The sequence below is a fragment of the Ambystoma mexicanum genome, chromosome 12, assembly GCF_040938575.1.
Source record: "Ambystoma mexicanum isolate Mex_15411 chromosome 12, UKY_AmexF1_1, whole genome shotgun sequence".
NCBI lineage: Eukaryota > Metazoa > Chordata > Amphibia > Caudata > Ambystomatidae > Ambystoma > Ambystoma mexicanum.
The window spans coordinates 31421578-31437310 of NC_090936.1; the positions used below are offsets into that span (position 1 = coordinate 31421578).

The 15733-nt window shown below is 48.7% G+C and overlaps 1 protein-coding gene across 3 annotated transcripts in view; it reads right to left on the reverse strand.

Moving 5' to 3' along the window:
• Window positions 1–14313, reverse strand: part of PANX2 (pannexin 2) — a 229862-nt gene extending 215549 nt beyond the window's left edge. Inside the window, exons 1-2 of one of the 3 annotated variants that reach the window (XM_069627857.1) lie at window positions 13810–14313; window positions 13140–13461 (exon numbers count right to left, since the gene is read on the reverse strand). In XM_069627857.1, coding sequence (XP_069483958.1) covers window positions 13140–13365 — 226 coding nt within the window. In that variant the 5' untranslated portion in view covers window positions 13366–13461; window positions 13810–14313. Of the gene's footprint in view, window positions 1–13139; window positions 13462–13809 lie in introns of those variants that run through there. The other 2 variants (XM_069627858.1, XM_069627859.1) reach the window with 2 other exon arrangements.
• Between the last annotated feature and the right edge of the window lie 1420 nt (window positions 14314–15733).

A 15733-nucleotide genomic window follows, 5' to 3' on the forward strand; every position in this document is an offset into this window, starting at 1 on the left:
CACATGCTATGTAGTTCTAGAGAACCGCAGGGAGTGGAAAGTGCTTGGACATGGGGAGTAACACGCTGATAATGTAGTGAGCAGCAGGGCCCTCATTAAATCCTGTTGTATCGATCAGAAAACCAAATAAGCCCTGTGAGGCAGGCCACCTGCCCCGCTGCCAAGACAGAACCGGTGCCCATGACTTTGACACTCTTTGTGGAAACAGGTCCAACGATTCAGAACAAGGAACAAAAGGAACAGAAGGTAATTTATGATCTTGATCAAGCATGTAAGCACTAGAGGTGGTGGAGTTGTGGTGAGAGATGCTCTTGGGACAGTCAAGATTCACATGCTGGCTCAGATGAACGCCTGTTCTGACCAGGACCACGGGCAGTGAGTCTGGTGCTATATGTGGGAGTCTTGTGATTGCTGAGGAGTCTGGGATTTGGAGAGCACCATCTCTGGAATGTGGCTGATCTAGTGGGCAGTGAACCTACAGAGACCTGCCTCTCGCCCAACCCCTAACCCCAGCGAGGTCTGGGTGAAGGGAATAGGCTGGGATCCACTATTTTCATAAGCAGTGGCGTCACTAGGGTGGGGCCCGGGCCCTCCTCTGAAATCTTGTTCCCCCCTTCCGACTCCCCTCGCCCTACAGTGGCGTACCGAGCAGGGGGTGGGGGACAGGGAGGCAAAGACCGCTGGCAGCAGGACACCTTACCCTTTCAGAACTAGAGAGGTGTCCCGCTGCCAGGACAATGTCCCAATGTCCCAAGGAGCTTCGGGCAGAGGCTCTCACGTCTCTGTGTCAACAGAAGAGCATTTCAATGTGAGCCATTAGGCAATGATAAGAAGGGGGAGAAGGGGAGGGACTATTAGCAGGGACTTCTGTCCCTTTAGAAATGTGAATGAGAGGGAGTGATCAGAAGTGAGAAGGGTGCACAATGTTGCATGCTTTATGAAATTACTGTGGCTTTCAAACCCAAGGGGGATTTGTTAGGCTCACATTAATCTACACGAGGCTATTGTGACTTTGCATGCAGGATGGGGAGAATAGAATTAAAGCCCTACTCTTATTACTCAACATATTTCTATGACAATGTACATAGTGTATAGTTAGTTTACAACGAAAAGATAGCTTATTATGTAATGTGGTTTGCTTCCATGGCATTGCTTTAAAGTATTATTTAAGCACATGAAATGCAAACCAAAACCTTAATAAATATCTATATCAACTATACCTGGGAAGATGTGCTGAGTTACTTAAATTGTCCATGTCCCGGTTTCACCATTTAACCAAAGTGTGTGATGCTAGGCAAATCATTTAATCGGACTGTGTCTTATCTGCAGCTCTGTAAGTGATTCACTTCATAGCTTTTGTTAATATATCATATTGACTAATGACTATAGAGTTGCTCAATATATATTAATAGTGCAGTTTAGCTATTTTGCCTCACAAAGTTATTTGGCACTTGGCTTACTTATGGCAACTTATTCGAAAAGTCACTTCCATGGTGCCTCCCAGTATCAAAGACTAATGATGCTCCTTGCGATGTCCATTTCCGTGAAGTCATTTATATTGGTGCAACCCATGTGATAATTAGGAGGTTTGCATGTATTCTGCCCCAGAGCGGCTGGATAGAGCTCCAATAGATGAGTTTCCTGGATATGTAATTATTATAGAGCTTGATTTTTTTGGTTGTGTTAAAATGCCATCTGCCATTAATGTTACCAAAAAAGAAGATTGGGGCAGGGGTGGGATGTTTGGGGGCAAGAACGAGACCTGATGGAATTGCGCACACTGCATTTGAAGGAAAAGTATCAGGACATTTCCTGGCACCCCCCCTCTCACAATGCTGGATACTCCCATGCCCTCCAACCTGGGCTAGTCTCTCTGCAGTGCTGCCTGTGGCCAACCCGCACAGCATACAAATAGGGCCACAATACACAGGGCCACACGGCTGCAGCCGGGGCTTGCTACGGCACGGCAAATGCAGTGAAGAATGCACCATAAAGGTGCACACAGAAAAGCGGCACGGGGTGATGGTTAGCAGTCGTAGTCCTGGGCTAGCCATTGCTACTGCATGCGTGTGCACACATGCGCAGCTACATGAAAAGGCAAGCCCTGCCCTGCCTGTGAGAGTACAGTGAAAAAAGACCCCAATTTGAATTTGAATAATCAGGCCTTCCCGGAAGCCAATTGTTGAAACTCAAATTGGGAACTTGGCAGGTAGCTCGGCCCTGGCAAGGGTTTCCGGCCAAGCCAGCAGCTTCACCAAGGGAAGCAGGGGGCTCAGTTATCTACTCTGCTGTCCTCCTTTCTTCAGTCATCACTTGCACGTTTGCGGGCATTTTGCTCAGCCTGTTTTCTTTCTTCTGACCTGAAAGGGACACACTGCCCTCGAGACATCAGAGTGGCTCCATCCCTGCCGAAGACAATGCTTTAAAGGATCATATGTTGTCACTGGTTGACTGCTGTTATAGCGCGCACACTGACACACAATATGCTCCTCTAGTTCACATGCCCCCTCTGGATATTCCCAGTGCTCTTGCTACATTTGCACTATGAAATGTCCACAAAAAGACATTGCTGCCAAAGGAACACACAGCCCCAATTGCGATCTGCACAGACCTTCCAGAAAAGCAGCCGCAGCCAAATGCGAGATGCACAAAAGGCATGAACTGTGGGTATTAATAGCACACTTGTGAAAGGCCCCTATAGCAGATGCGACCGGGACACAATGTGGACACTGTATCATTTCAAAGTGCATACAAATGGAAGGTGTCCATTACCAGCCAATGCCCACAGGCAACAACTGAACAAATTGCCCATGAAGGCCTGAAACCAGGAGTGAACTTAACTGGTGCATTGTGTGTGCGGGGTGATATGAGTTTTGGAGATATACTGATATTTATTTTCAATATCGATATAGGATGAGACAATATCTTTAACATCATCTGAATTGCTTGCTGTATAAGACATGCATTACTTACCGTAATAGCATTTCTGATTATTGTATCTGCTTAGATTCACATGCTGTGCATATAGTCCAACATCTAGTGGTAACCATGGAGTATTGCGTCTTGTCTTTAGAGAATCGAAAGGGGACGTCGGCATACGCGTGTCTGTAACACTATCTCTAATGTGACATGTAGTGTACCCAGAAATCCTCATGCGTCGAGGTCCCTCTGATTGCATTTTCTTCTGCCGTGAGGGAGCCTTATAACTATCATGCGCGAGTACAGAAAGAGAGAAGTAGTAAGACGTCTATGTTCCATCCATCCGAGCCGGTAGGAAGGGTGGGTGCATGTGAATTTAAGCAGATACAATCATCGGAAATGCTATTACGGCAAGTAATGTATGTCTTCTGATGCTTGTTAATCTGCTTAGAATCACATGCTGTGCATAGACTAGCGAGCAGTACCCGGACGGAGTTAGAGGAGGAATGTGAGAAGGAACAGTAGTGAAAAGATGTCTTATTACTGCTTGTCCCACCTGAGAATCAGACCTAGAGTGAGTGTCTAGGCAATAGTGTTTTGTAAAGGCGTGTACAGAACTCCAGGGTGCCACTTTGCAAATGGACTAGAGAGGAACATTTGCAATGAATGCAATGGCCCCCGTGCCCCGAGTAGAGTATGCTCTAGGCTTGAAGGACAGTTCTCTCTTGGCAAGTTTGTAGCAGAGTGTGATGCAGTTGACAATCCATTTAGAGATAGATGATTTAGGGACAGGGTCCCCTTCTCTAAAGCTGCCCAGGGTCAGATTGGCCCTGAAGCCTTTCGCCCCGTGGCCAGGCCGATATCGTCCCTGGGGAGTGGGAGCCGTTTCTGGCGATGCCTGGGCCGGTTTGGAGGACAATAAAATAGAGGAAAAAAAGGTTTTTTCATCCTTCTTGGGTCAATAAATGAGTACCAACACAGGTTGGGTGATATTGTATGCATATTTGTTCTATAAAAAAGAGCTTAAGCGTAAGTGCTATACAATAACATTATCATTTGGCCTTGGACGTCAGTTTGGATTCACAGAAATTTAGTGTACTTATGAACAATGCTATTTGATGCCACTTCCTGTTTTGTCAAGGGGTGAAAGGTTGTGTTTCATCACTTCCCGGGATGTCACTTTGGGGTGGGGTCAAATGACATCACTTCTGGTTATGTCATCAGAGATCAAGGGTCGAGAGGTGGCCCACTTTTTTGAGGCGAGAAGTGGGCCACTTTTATTTGGGTGACCGAGCCTATTTCTTGTCCCAGTACGACCCGGCAGCTGCCACTGAAACGAAAAACTGGTTTGTTTTCCATAGTGGTTTAGTTCTTTCCAGATAGTACATAGCTGCCCTACACACATCTAGTGTGTGTAGGCTTCATTCTGCCATGTTGGTAGGGTTCTGGAAGAATGTAAGTAGTTCTACAGACTGGTTCACATGGAACTTTGAAATTAATTTAGGCGCAAACCTTGGATGAGTGCGCAGAACTACCATATCTCTGTGAATTGTGACAAAAGGGTCTAGAATGGAAAGGGTTCACTAACTCTACGTATGGAAGTGACTGCCACTAGGAAGGCTGTCTTGTAAGTGAGTGCTTTTAGGCTTGCTTTGTGCATAGGTTCAAAGGGAGACCACATCAGTCTGGTTCACACAACATTATGGTCCCATCCGGGAGCTGTGTTGGAAATGGGAGGATACATTCTCTTAACCCCTTCCATAAAAGCTTTAACAACTGGGATTTTCCACCAAGACACTTTCTGCTGGGACGTAGTGTAAGATGAAAATGCAGCAAAGTGAACCTTTCAGGGAGTTGAATACAAAACCTGAGTCCAGCAGGTGAGTCAGGTATAACACAATATGTGTAGAGAACAGTCAATGGGATTGATGTCCTTGGTATTACACCATATGACAAAATGTTTCCATTTATTGGAGTAGCAATGTCTGGTGTTAGGTTTCCTTGCCTCTCTGAATATATCCATGCATCTCCGAGGAAGATGGAGATGCCCAAATTCTAATATTTCAGGAGCCAGGCCGCAAAGTTGACAGTTTGCGGGCATGGCTGGAGTGTTTCCCCCCTGTCCTGAGACAACATTTTTTAAGGGCAAGGCAGTTTCTTAGGAGGAAAGAGGGATATTTCCATCAGATGAGGAAACCAGGGTTGGCGTGCCCATAGTGGGGCCACCAAAATCATGGTAACTGGTTCCTGGTGAATCTTGTGCACAGTCTTGTTGAGTAGGGCAGTTGGGGGAAAAGTGCAAACAAATCTCCCAGACCAAGTTATCCAGAGACTGTTCCACTTGGATTGGTTCTGAGGTTACCTGGAGGCGTAATCTGGGCATTGTGAGTTTTCCAGAGTTGCGAACAAGTCGATCTCTGGCAAACCCCATTCTGCTAAAAGGCTGGAGAGGATGTCTTTGTGTATTCTCCATTAGTACTCTAAGGGCAGTGGGAGGACTCGGTTCAGCATGTCTGCCAGAAGATTGAGTTGGACTGGAACGTGTTGAGACAATAGAAACATCTTGTGTTTTAAAGCCCACTTCCAAATGTTTTGAGATAGTTTGGACAGCCCTGGAGAATGAGTGCCTCCCTGCTTGTTCAGGTAGTAAATGGCTGTCCGTGAAGACCAGTACCATCTTTCCCTGTAGCTGCGTCTGAAAGGCTTTCAGTGCTTTGAACACTGCTAGTAGCTCCAACAGGTTTATGTGGTTGGAAGCTACCGCTGGCGGAAAACCCTGTGCACCGCCTGTTGAAGAAGGTGAGCCATGCACCCCGTGAGGGATACGTCTGTTGTGAGAGTGGCTTCTACTGCGGGGGTGGTGAAGGTTTTCCCCTTCAAGAGGTTTTCCCTCGACCACCGCCTCAGAGAGAGAACGGGGGCTACAGAGACAACCACTAGATCGTCCCATAGTCTGGTGGACTGACACCATGAGCTGTTTAGCCACTCTTGCATGGGGCGCATGCGCAAACGCACGTGAGGGCCAAGTAAATGCAGGACGCCAACGTACCTAGCAGCCACATGGCCTTGCGTATCATTACCTCGCGACAGGCTACATACTGAGGGATTTGAAACAGCATGTTTTGAACCCTTTCGTTGGAGGGGAAAACAAGCATGTCTTCTGTCCGAATAAGAGTCCCTAGAAATTGCTTGACTTGGCTGGGATCGAGGCTGGATTTCTTCTTGTTTATGGAGAATCCCAGACTGAATAAAAGGTCGACCGTCCTTTGAGTGTTTGTAAGCCATGTTTCGTAGGAGTCCCCCGTTATGAGCCAGTCGTCGAGGTAAGGATGAACTGGGATGGATTGCCTGCGCAGGTGAGCCACTGCCAGTACCTTTGTAAATACCCTTGGGGCGGAGGCTATGCCGAAGGGAAGGACCTTGAACCGATAGTGCTTGCCCTCCATCATTAACCTTAGGTACTTTTTGTGTGCCGACAACATTGAAATGCGAAAGTATGCATCTTTCATGTCCAATGTTGCCATGTAATCCCCCTTCATGAGAAGAGGAATTACTTCTTGCAGCGTCCCCATACAAAACTTTTGGGGTTTGCCAAACTTGTTCACTGTGCGCAGGTCTAAAACAGGGCGCATGGTTAGATCCTTTTTGGATGCAAGGAAGTACACTGAATAACTACCCTTGTTTACCTGTAGAACGGGGACAACTTCGATAGCGCCCTTTTCCTGCAGGATCTTGACCTTATAGCAGGATCTGGAGGTGTTCCAGTGTTAGGCGCCTGGATCTTGGGGGGTCTGTACCGAGGTGGCCGGCTGAACTCTATACAGTACCCATGGGTGATGGTCTTGAGAACCCACTGGTCCGATGTGATCCACTATTATGCATGCAGGAATGATGTTAATCATCCCCCGACAGGGGAGGCATGGGAGGGGACCCGGATTCGAGAGTCATTTTTGGCCAGAGGCCGGGGAGTCTCTAGGGGTGGAATTGCGACCCTTTCCCTTTCCCCAACGTCCTCTGGGAGGGTAAGTAGTGGGGGTGTTAGAACATTGTCCCGAAGACCAATTGTTCCCTGAGCCATATTGATTATGTGGGGAACGGAGACTCGAGAACTACCCTCTCTTTGTTGAAAAGGTCTTTGAGTAATCTGGTTCAAAGACTTGAGGGTCTCATGTTCCTTTTTGGCGGTCCCCAGTGCCTCGTCCACCACTTTTCCAAACAGATTGGAATCTGCCACGGGTTTGCTAATCAATGATGCCCGAGTCTCGGGTTTAAACCCGGAGTTCCTCAGCCAGGCAGGGCACTTTAAAAGGTTACCTTGTGCCAGGGAGTGACCAGCTGTTTCAGCAGCATCCAAGGTATTCTTGAGGATGTTGTGATTGACTTGTTTGCCCTCCGACACAATTGCTAGTGGGCGGGTGCGTGCTGGTTCTGCGACTTCATGCAGACCCTCCTGCAGTAGGTTCCAATGGACATCTGAATAACTGGCCAATAGGGTAATATTATTGGCTATGCGTGTGGATTAGGCTGCAGCAGAGGTGATTCTTTTTCCCAAAGCATATAACCTTTTACACTCTTTGTCTAGTGGCGACTCACCTGTAGACAAAGGGACCCCTGCCCCTTTTCTCGTAGTTGTGACCACCAGAGAGTCTGGCGTAGCATGACCTCTGATATATAGGTGATCGGTTGGGGAGGGCTGAAATAGTTTCTCCACTCTGGGATTAACAGCTCTAGTCTGAGAGGGTGTCAATAAAGAGGGGGCTATATGCCTCTTGATGGAGTTGAGAAGGGGAATAGCTTGGCTAGCCGGAGGCTTCTCTTTTAAAATGTCCTCCACAAAATCTGAGTCTACCACAGCCTCCTGTGTGGCTATCTGGAAGTGCTTTGCCGCCTTCCTAAGAATGGCATTAAAAGCCATTTAGTCGTCCACAGGAGGGGCCTGATGCAGAGGGGGAGACGATAGAGAGTCAAGTCCAATGGCATCCTGGTCCGGGGTTGAAGTCGGGGATAGCCACGGTGGGTTCTCACCAACGGGTTGGTCATCTCCCCAATTTGGGGTGTGATCACGAGGATCATCAAAAAGAACACCCCACCTATGCATAAGGGTCATGTGTATAAGGGTCAGGAGGAACCTCTTCAGGGTCTAAATGATTGAAGACCTCCTCATGGAGAGGGTCTGAGGTCCTCTGGTATTTAGTTATTGTGAGTACAACATAATGGATCTCCTCACAAGGCCTTTTTGGGGTAAACCTCTCTGAAAAATCTACAAATGTTTCTAGCCTGTTCATACACCTCTCAAATGTCTCCCTAGTCCATTTAGATAACCCAGGTGTCTAAAGGGTGAAAAGGACTCCTCTAGAGGATCATGTAGTTTAGAACTACAGCTTGAGCTTTTTCACTGAGAGTATTAGACAAAGACTGGGCACTCTCTGTAAAGTCATGTCGCTCTTTCGGGTGTTCTGGCACCTCTTTTGGCGTACTTTTGGGCCTATTCCGCCCTCCCGGGCTTCCAGACACGTCTGTCGATGTATCTTTGCGTTTACTAGCCGCTCAGACAATCTTTGGGAGGCTTTTGCTGATGATCAGCGTTACGGGAAGGTGTTAAGGCTGAGAGGGCAGCTGCATCAAGACTTTTGGCGCGGGCAGAGTTTTCTTAAGCAACGGCACGCTCTTAGAATGCGCATCGACATGGGATTTGGTGCTAGTGCCCTTAGTTACAGAGTGCCCGGACGCATGCCACTGACAGGGTTGCGGGGAGGGCTGCCGATCCTGCAAATTGGCAGGTGTTGCTGAGGAACCCAACGCACCCGTTGGCGCCTTGGTTTGCTTCGCCCGAGAGATCGAAGTGGTACCGGGGGTTGTGTGTTTAGTCCCATGTGATGTGGGTGCGTCCTCGTCGCCGGGGTGTAACTTCCCCATAGCAGGACTTGTGTCGTGCCTATCGGGGCCGGGGACCGACGGCTTGGAGTGAGTATGCGCCATTGTCAAGTCAATGGCGTTCATGTCAGAGCCATGGTTGTCACTATGGGCCTCATCTCTTTCACCGGCTGTGGCGGCGGGGGAGCTACCCTCGGCCTGCAACATTGCATAGGCTGCCCATCGTTTTGCACAACGCTTCTTTATGGTCTTTATGGACCGGAACGCCAGCCGTCGAAGTCCGTTGTTCTGTCTTTGGCGGCGGTTCAGTAATAGTCGAAGGGGGGACGAATGTTGTATAAAAGGTTGGGATTTTTACCAATTTGCAATTTTAGATAGAGCTTTGCATAAGGCGACCAGCTAGCTGGGTGGAAAAAAAACTAAAAAACAATCTGAGGGACCGCAACGCGTGAGGATTTCTGGGTACAATACATGTCAAGGTAGGGATAGTGTTACAGACACGCCTATGCCGACACCCTTTTCGATTCTTGAAAGACAAGCTGCAATACTGCCCAGTTACCACTAGATGTCAGACTATATGCACGGCATGTGATTCTAAGCGGGTTAAGGAGCATAAGAAAAGCACGATTTTTACCTCCCCCCGACTACTTTGGACTGCTTTGCCCATGACAATTTGGGAAAAGCATACACATTGCCCTTTTCTAGGCACCCCCCCTACTTTTGTCTGTGGCTCCCTCTTTGCCCCCCACTAAATTTGATTCCTGGAGAGGCGACTGCACTTGATAGGGCCAATGTTGGGGTGAGGGGTTCTTATCATGGCAGGTGAACCACCTGGAGGTCTAGCAGTCTCAGTTAGCTTTTAAAGATTGTGCCATTGACATTCTTTGCTAAACTCTTGCCAGTGACCCCCACCCCAAGGTCATTGCTAACCTAAGGCTGACAGCGCTTTCATCTCGGTCCCTCATCATGCTCTTTGCATTCTCTGACGGCCACCTCTGCTTTACCCAAAGAGGTGACAAAAACCTAAACAAATGAGAGATCTATATCACTGTTATGATCAGGGACGTCATTTGGGTGTTGCCAGGGGTCAGAACTGCGACCCCTGAGGCCACAGTTGCAACCCCTGGGAGACTCCCTTGCGACCCCAACTTTAAAAAAAAAACACCCCGAAATTTAGTTTTTTGGTTTAGCCAAAAAGAAACTGCTGTTCCTGGTGTAGCGGGCCCTCCGGCGTCATGGGACGGACGCCACATGAGGACTGGTGGGACCCCGACCCAGTCCTTAACCATCAGGATGAAGACTGGGCCGGGGAGACACTCAGTAGGGGTTGGAGCTGGCCAGTGACATGTGGCACATGTCACGTGCCACGTTCAGCTCCAACCCCTTCTGCTTTGGCTTCCTTGCAGCTCACATACATGAACCAAGAAGTTCTCGCTGCTTCCTGTTTCTGAGTAGCACGGAGGAGCCAAGGGGACCTGGAAGGAGGGTCCAACGCTGCAAAAGAAAGTTAAGAACACATTTTTGTAATATGATGTGTGTTCTGAATGTGTGAAGTGCGTCTCAGATGTATGTATGTGAATGGTGGGTGAATGAGAAGTGATGTGCGTTTTTGAATGTTCTGGGTGGGCTGGGTGTGCGCAGGGAATGTAATGATAGGGTGTAAGAGAAGTTGTGAGTGACTGGTGGGTGAATTAGAAGTGAAGTGATGTGTGTTTTTGAATGTTCTGGGTGGGTGTGTGCCTGTGTAGAAAATGCAATGTGTGGAGGTAAGAAAAGGTGTATGATTGGGTGACTGGTGGGCGAACGAGTATGAATGTGTAAATGTTATGGGTGGTTGGGTGTGTGCCTGTGTAGAGAATGCAATTAGTGGATGTAAGAGTGTGTGTGTGTGAGTGACTGGTGGGTGAATGAGCATACAGGGATCACTGGAGCATGTTTGCCACACCCTTAATTGACTTTGCATGTTTTGCTGGTATTTTCTGGCAGAGCCAAGTTCATGTGTGCCATTCCCTGGCTAGACTGGCATTTCGGTGCAGTCAGTCTAGACATCATGCTTGCTTTTTTAAAGATGCCGAGTAATAAATGTCATAAGCAATATGACTTTATTACTCGGCATCTTTAAAAAAGCAAGCATGATAAGCAGAGTTACCTCACTAGACTGATGTTTTGGCGTAGCGGCCTGTATATTCTTCACTGTAGCATGACTTTTTATTAACTGAGCATCCGTGATGCATCAAGCAAGATAATCGTTCTTATGGGTCTAGACTGGCTTACATTGGAACCAGTTTGGACAGGTTATCCTTTTGTGACATGTCACTTTTAATGGCCAAACCAACAGGAGTATGTACTTACATGGGAGTGCTGGCATATATTGCCAGAGCCAGTAATGATACTATAGAAAAATGTCTTAAAGCGAACATAAGTATGGTCTTAAATGGGAATACTAGCATATGTTGGTGGAGCTAGCATGGAAGTGGGCACAACCAGCATACAAATGTTTTTATACTGGCATATATTGCAGGCATCGGCATGATAATGTATTAGGAAATGCCCTGTGCACTTTTGGTGACTTGCATCTATTGTACTTTTTACCCTACACCCTCCAAAAACGATTGTTGGCCTTTTACCCAGGTTTTCCCAGAACGTGTGTTTTGTAATGCACCATTTTAACCCATTATTCAAAACATTTACTCTGAGGAAGGAGAAGAAACCCCCACACCTCCCCCCAACCCATTTTCATTCATTCCGGCTCCCTTGCTATGCTCAGTCGCAATCCCATACTTGTGGCAAATATTTCACCCTCCAAAAAAAACAACTCACCAGCCGCCAGTGGTGGCTGGTATATTTGTGGACCAGGCACCGCCCCCTTCTCTCTATGTTATGTTAAAGGTTTGATTGAAAAACATATTTAATTGTTTCACATGCCGTAGTGCATGCCCCTGCAGCTGTATAATCATCATGGACATTCTGCACACGTGGTGGTCTGGAATGGGCCGGGGTGTGGTGTACCCTATGCTTTGTTCAGGAGCTTGGGGGGGGGGCCCACAGCATGGCTCGCAGGGGAGCTGACAAATTGTGTGCTAAGCCATTGAGCACCACTGGGTCTGACAAAGGGGTAGTGTGCAGTGCGCGCCTTGAAGTCTGCCAGTGAGTCCCTGGGTGAGAAGCAACTTGTGGGTGTTTTCAATTTTAACTAACTGTGTGGTGCAATGAATGTATGTGTGCAGCAATGATATTACATTAAATGGTGTTTTTTTTTTAAGTCCTCTGGCACCCTGTATTACGCTTAGATAATAAAAACTATGGGGGTCTTGGGTATATTGAAAGAAACTTTCCCAGGTATTATACTCCAGCAAAGATAACATTATCAGTAGCTGAATCATATATACATTTCTAACCAGGGAATTTTGTTGACACTAAATACTGGTCAATGCTTTATTTTTGAGGCCCTGCTCGTGCAACATTTTTCTCCTGGTTAAACAGCAGCGCACGCCTCCCCAGGTCAATGCTTTTTTTGCTTGCTTAACACTGCAACGCCACAGATGTCCATTGATCTATAGATGTTTCATACACTAGCTGTAGCCTGCGTTACAGATTTCAGTTACCCTGTTAGAAATACTGCATTATGATTGTTTTCCATATAGACCCCACGTCGAATCTGGAAACTCCCTCTGTGCCTCGATTCTTATATATGGCTGAAATGAGAGCACCTGGAAACACAGGTGCTAGATGCATCTAAAATAATCGGAAGGTTGTCTACCATCACTTCCTGTGATGTCATGGGAGGGGGGTTCAAGGGACGCGAATGTCACTTCCGCTACCCCAGGCATTTTGGTGAAATTACGTCCCTGGTTACGATATGTAAATAGTTGTGCAGTAGTTGAACCCCACTGTTTAGGAAGTGGACTTTGGGGCAGCAAAGTGGTCTGATGTGTATATGCACCATGGTTGCTTTCTTCACAGTGTTGAACCGCTTTTGGTACACACAATGTTTAGGGGTAGTCAGGGTAGATGTGTCGGTGGGGGTATGGGGAGTGACTAATACACTCCTTGTGTTGCTAAGGTGACTAAGCAAAAAGAACATACGAATAGAAACTTTTGAAGCCTCTTTTGAGTGACATCTTTTTTGGTTATATTTGTCAAGAAACTCTAGAAGTCCTCTACGTAGAACAGTACAACGGACTACACCAAGAGATACGTATATGATTGACAAACTACCGTGTCTAAAATAACTTCTGTACATATTTTATGCATCTCCTTGGATGGACTACAATGCAATATATATAGATATATGGACTCTGCATGCTCAACTTGACTGAAAATCATAAGAACAGAAATTGTCTTACCTGCAAAGTTTTTGGTGAAGACCAAAGTGACTAGCAGTATGGGGATGATAACCGTGCCAATGGTGACCACCCGGTCGAAAGGCAACTCCAGCTTGATCTGCACCATTAAAGCAGCTAAGGCGCCCGCCCGGTCATCCTGCTGCCCGGGCATAATGAGCTCCTTCAGTTTCTCGCCAGCCAGCAGGGCAGTCGCCATGTCGGTGTGGCTGTCAATGATATGTTGCATAAGCGACTAAGGTGCACACACAAGGCTTCTGCGCCTCGATTCTTTTAAAAAAAATGTTTTATCACAGTTGGAGGGGCTTGGGTGTACTCCAGTCTGCTGAAAGAAAAAAATGGGCAAGCGCATTTAGAGAACGTAAAGTGCCAGTGTGAAACCAGTACACCTGCAGCAGTTAAAACTAGGGAGATGTCCCCCTCATCTTAGAGGGAGATAACATATACGTGTAAATATATAGGTGTTTTGCTGTACCGATCAGGGGGACACAATTCCGATGCCACTGATAATGTTACAGCAACTTATGCATGAATGTGCTGGCACATTTCACTACCGTGACAAACACACCACCAGGAAAGCTGTCAGCGGGTAACACTGCGGTTTTAAGAATGCTGCAGTTCAGCACACACTGAGAAACGGGAGGGCAAAGGACGGGGAGAGATGAGAGATTACCTGGTTTCTCCTCTTCCCCACTTTCCGAGGGTTGATAACGTGAAAGAATCGCGCTCTGGAAACCTATATGCGATGTGCCCACCTTCTGCCAGAGAGACAGCGCTTCGGGGAGGCTTCGCGGAGCGATGCGGTCACTGTGTCTGGAGCCAGACTCCTGCTGCTGGCGAAAGATGCTGGGCGGAATTTTCCATGCGCCAAAAGCCTGCAGAGTTGGGCTGCATCATTCTCGGATGCTGAGCGTAGAGATAAAGGACCGAGAGGAGGGCTGAGGACGGGGGCTGGGGGGAGAGGGACGCGCCCGCCGGCCGGCACGGGGGTGAAGGGGCACGCGTGGCCCCGCTGGCGCCGGCTTCCTGGCTGCCTGCGCGCCGCTGCAGCTCGGGACGCCCGCGTGCATTTCGGAGCCTCCCAGGCGCAGAGTGAGATGGGCCAGCCCATCCATCGATCCAGCCAGCCAGCGGAGGCCGCAGCCGCGCGCGCCGCGGTGTCGCCGCAGAGCTGATTGGACGCGGCAGAGACCCGCTGTCTCCATGTGCTTCGGCGCGACGTCACCCGCGTGACGCAGTGACGGAGCTGGAACCAGTCCCTTCCGGACCAGGGGCAGCCAGGGCCGCTGCAGCTTTCAGGTTCCAATCCCTGGCGTCTCCAATAACGCGCCGTTATCTGCCGCTCCTCTTTCACCTCACAGGAGCTAGCTAGGGCAGGTGTGCTGTGTTGCCCTCTTAAGATCACGCGTCATGACTTAATAAATGGGGCCTCTGCCTGCGCGTGTGGGCACTGCAGCAGCGACCCTGAGCGCGGCAACCCTGTGTCAATTGTTATTGTGTGCCCGCCTTGTGACCACGGCCTGTGTTAGATCCTTGGCCTGTGCGACCACAGAGCCGAGGGTCCCTCACGCTGGGTGATCCCAGAGGCTGACCGACGGCCTGTGTTAGATCCTTGGCCTGTGCGACCACAGAGCCGAGGGTCCCTCACGCTGGGTGATCCCAGAGGCTGACCGGCCCCCGCAGGGGGCGCTAGAGGGACAGCCTACATAGCGGGCGGTCCCCTCTGGCCACCCCCTTCCGGTTGCTGGGCATGCCACTCCTCTTCCTCCCACCTCAGCGAGGCGGAAGAGGTGTCCCCGGGGACCTGGCTTCCGGTCAGATCTCCCCGGGGACACTTATAAGGGCGGGAGCGGAAGGCCATCAGTCTTTTGCCCTGCAGCTCCCGCCTAGTGTTAATCCCCACCCACCCACGCCTGATAGTAAAGTCTTGGGGCAAACGAGTTGAAGGTCGGTAAGATTTGGAGTGTAACCAAAAGCGCTGTCAGCCTGTGCCAGTGGCATATATGGGACAGTGTCCTACTGGTAGTAATCAGTGTTCTCCTGGTAGTAACCAGAAGCGTTGTCAGCTTGTGCCAGTGGCATATATGGGACAGTGTCCTACTGGTAGTAACTGGGAGTTAATACGTGCAGACCGGTAGTAGAGTAGGATCAGGGTGAGGCTTTCGCATCATCAATAGGAGTGATAAGGTGAACAGAGTTAATTAGTGATAAGATAAGTTTAGTGTGTTGTATGAGTTCCTAATTCTCTTCTCTTGTTACAGGCGGAGTATCGGGGTGGTCCTAGCCAATGAGGGACTTCACGCTGCAGCGGCTCGGGATTGGCTGGGCTCGAGCCGATCCCTCGACGGGCACTGACTCCCTTACTTAGGCCTTTAGGCCAACAATCTCCTGGTCAGTGCCCCTGAGTGTCCTGCTGGTAGTACCAGTGTAGCTGGAATAACCAGCAGTTTTTGTCAGTTTGGCCAGTGGCTAAAGAGGTGACATGGTTCACCCGTATCTGAGGTGACATGGTCCACCCGTATCTGACTGTTTTTTGTGATGTGGCTGGGACCGTCCCAAGTTGTCTTGCTCCAAATAAACTGTGACCTTGTGTTTTC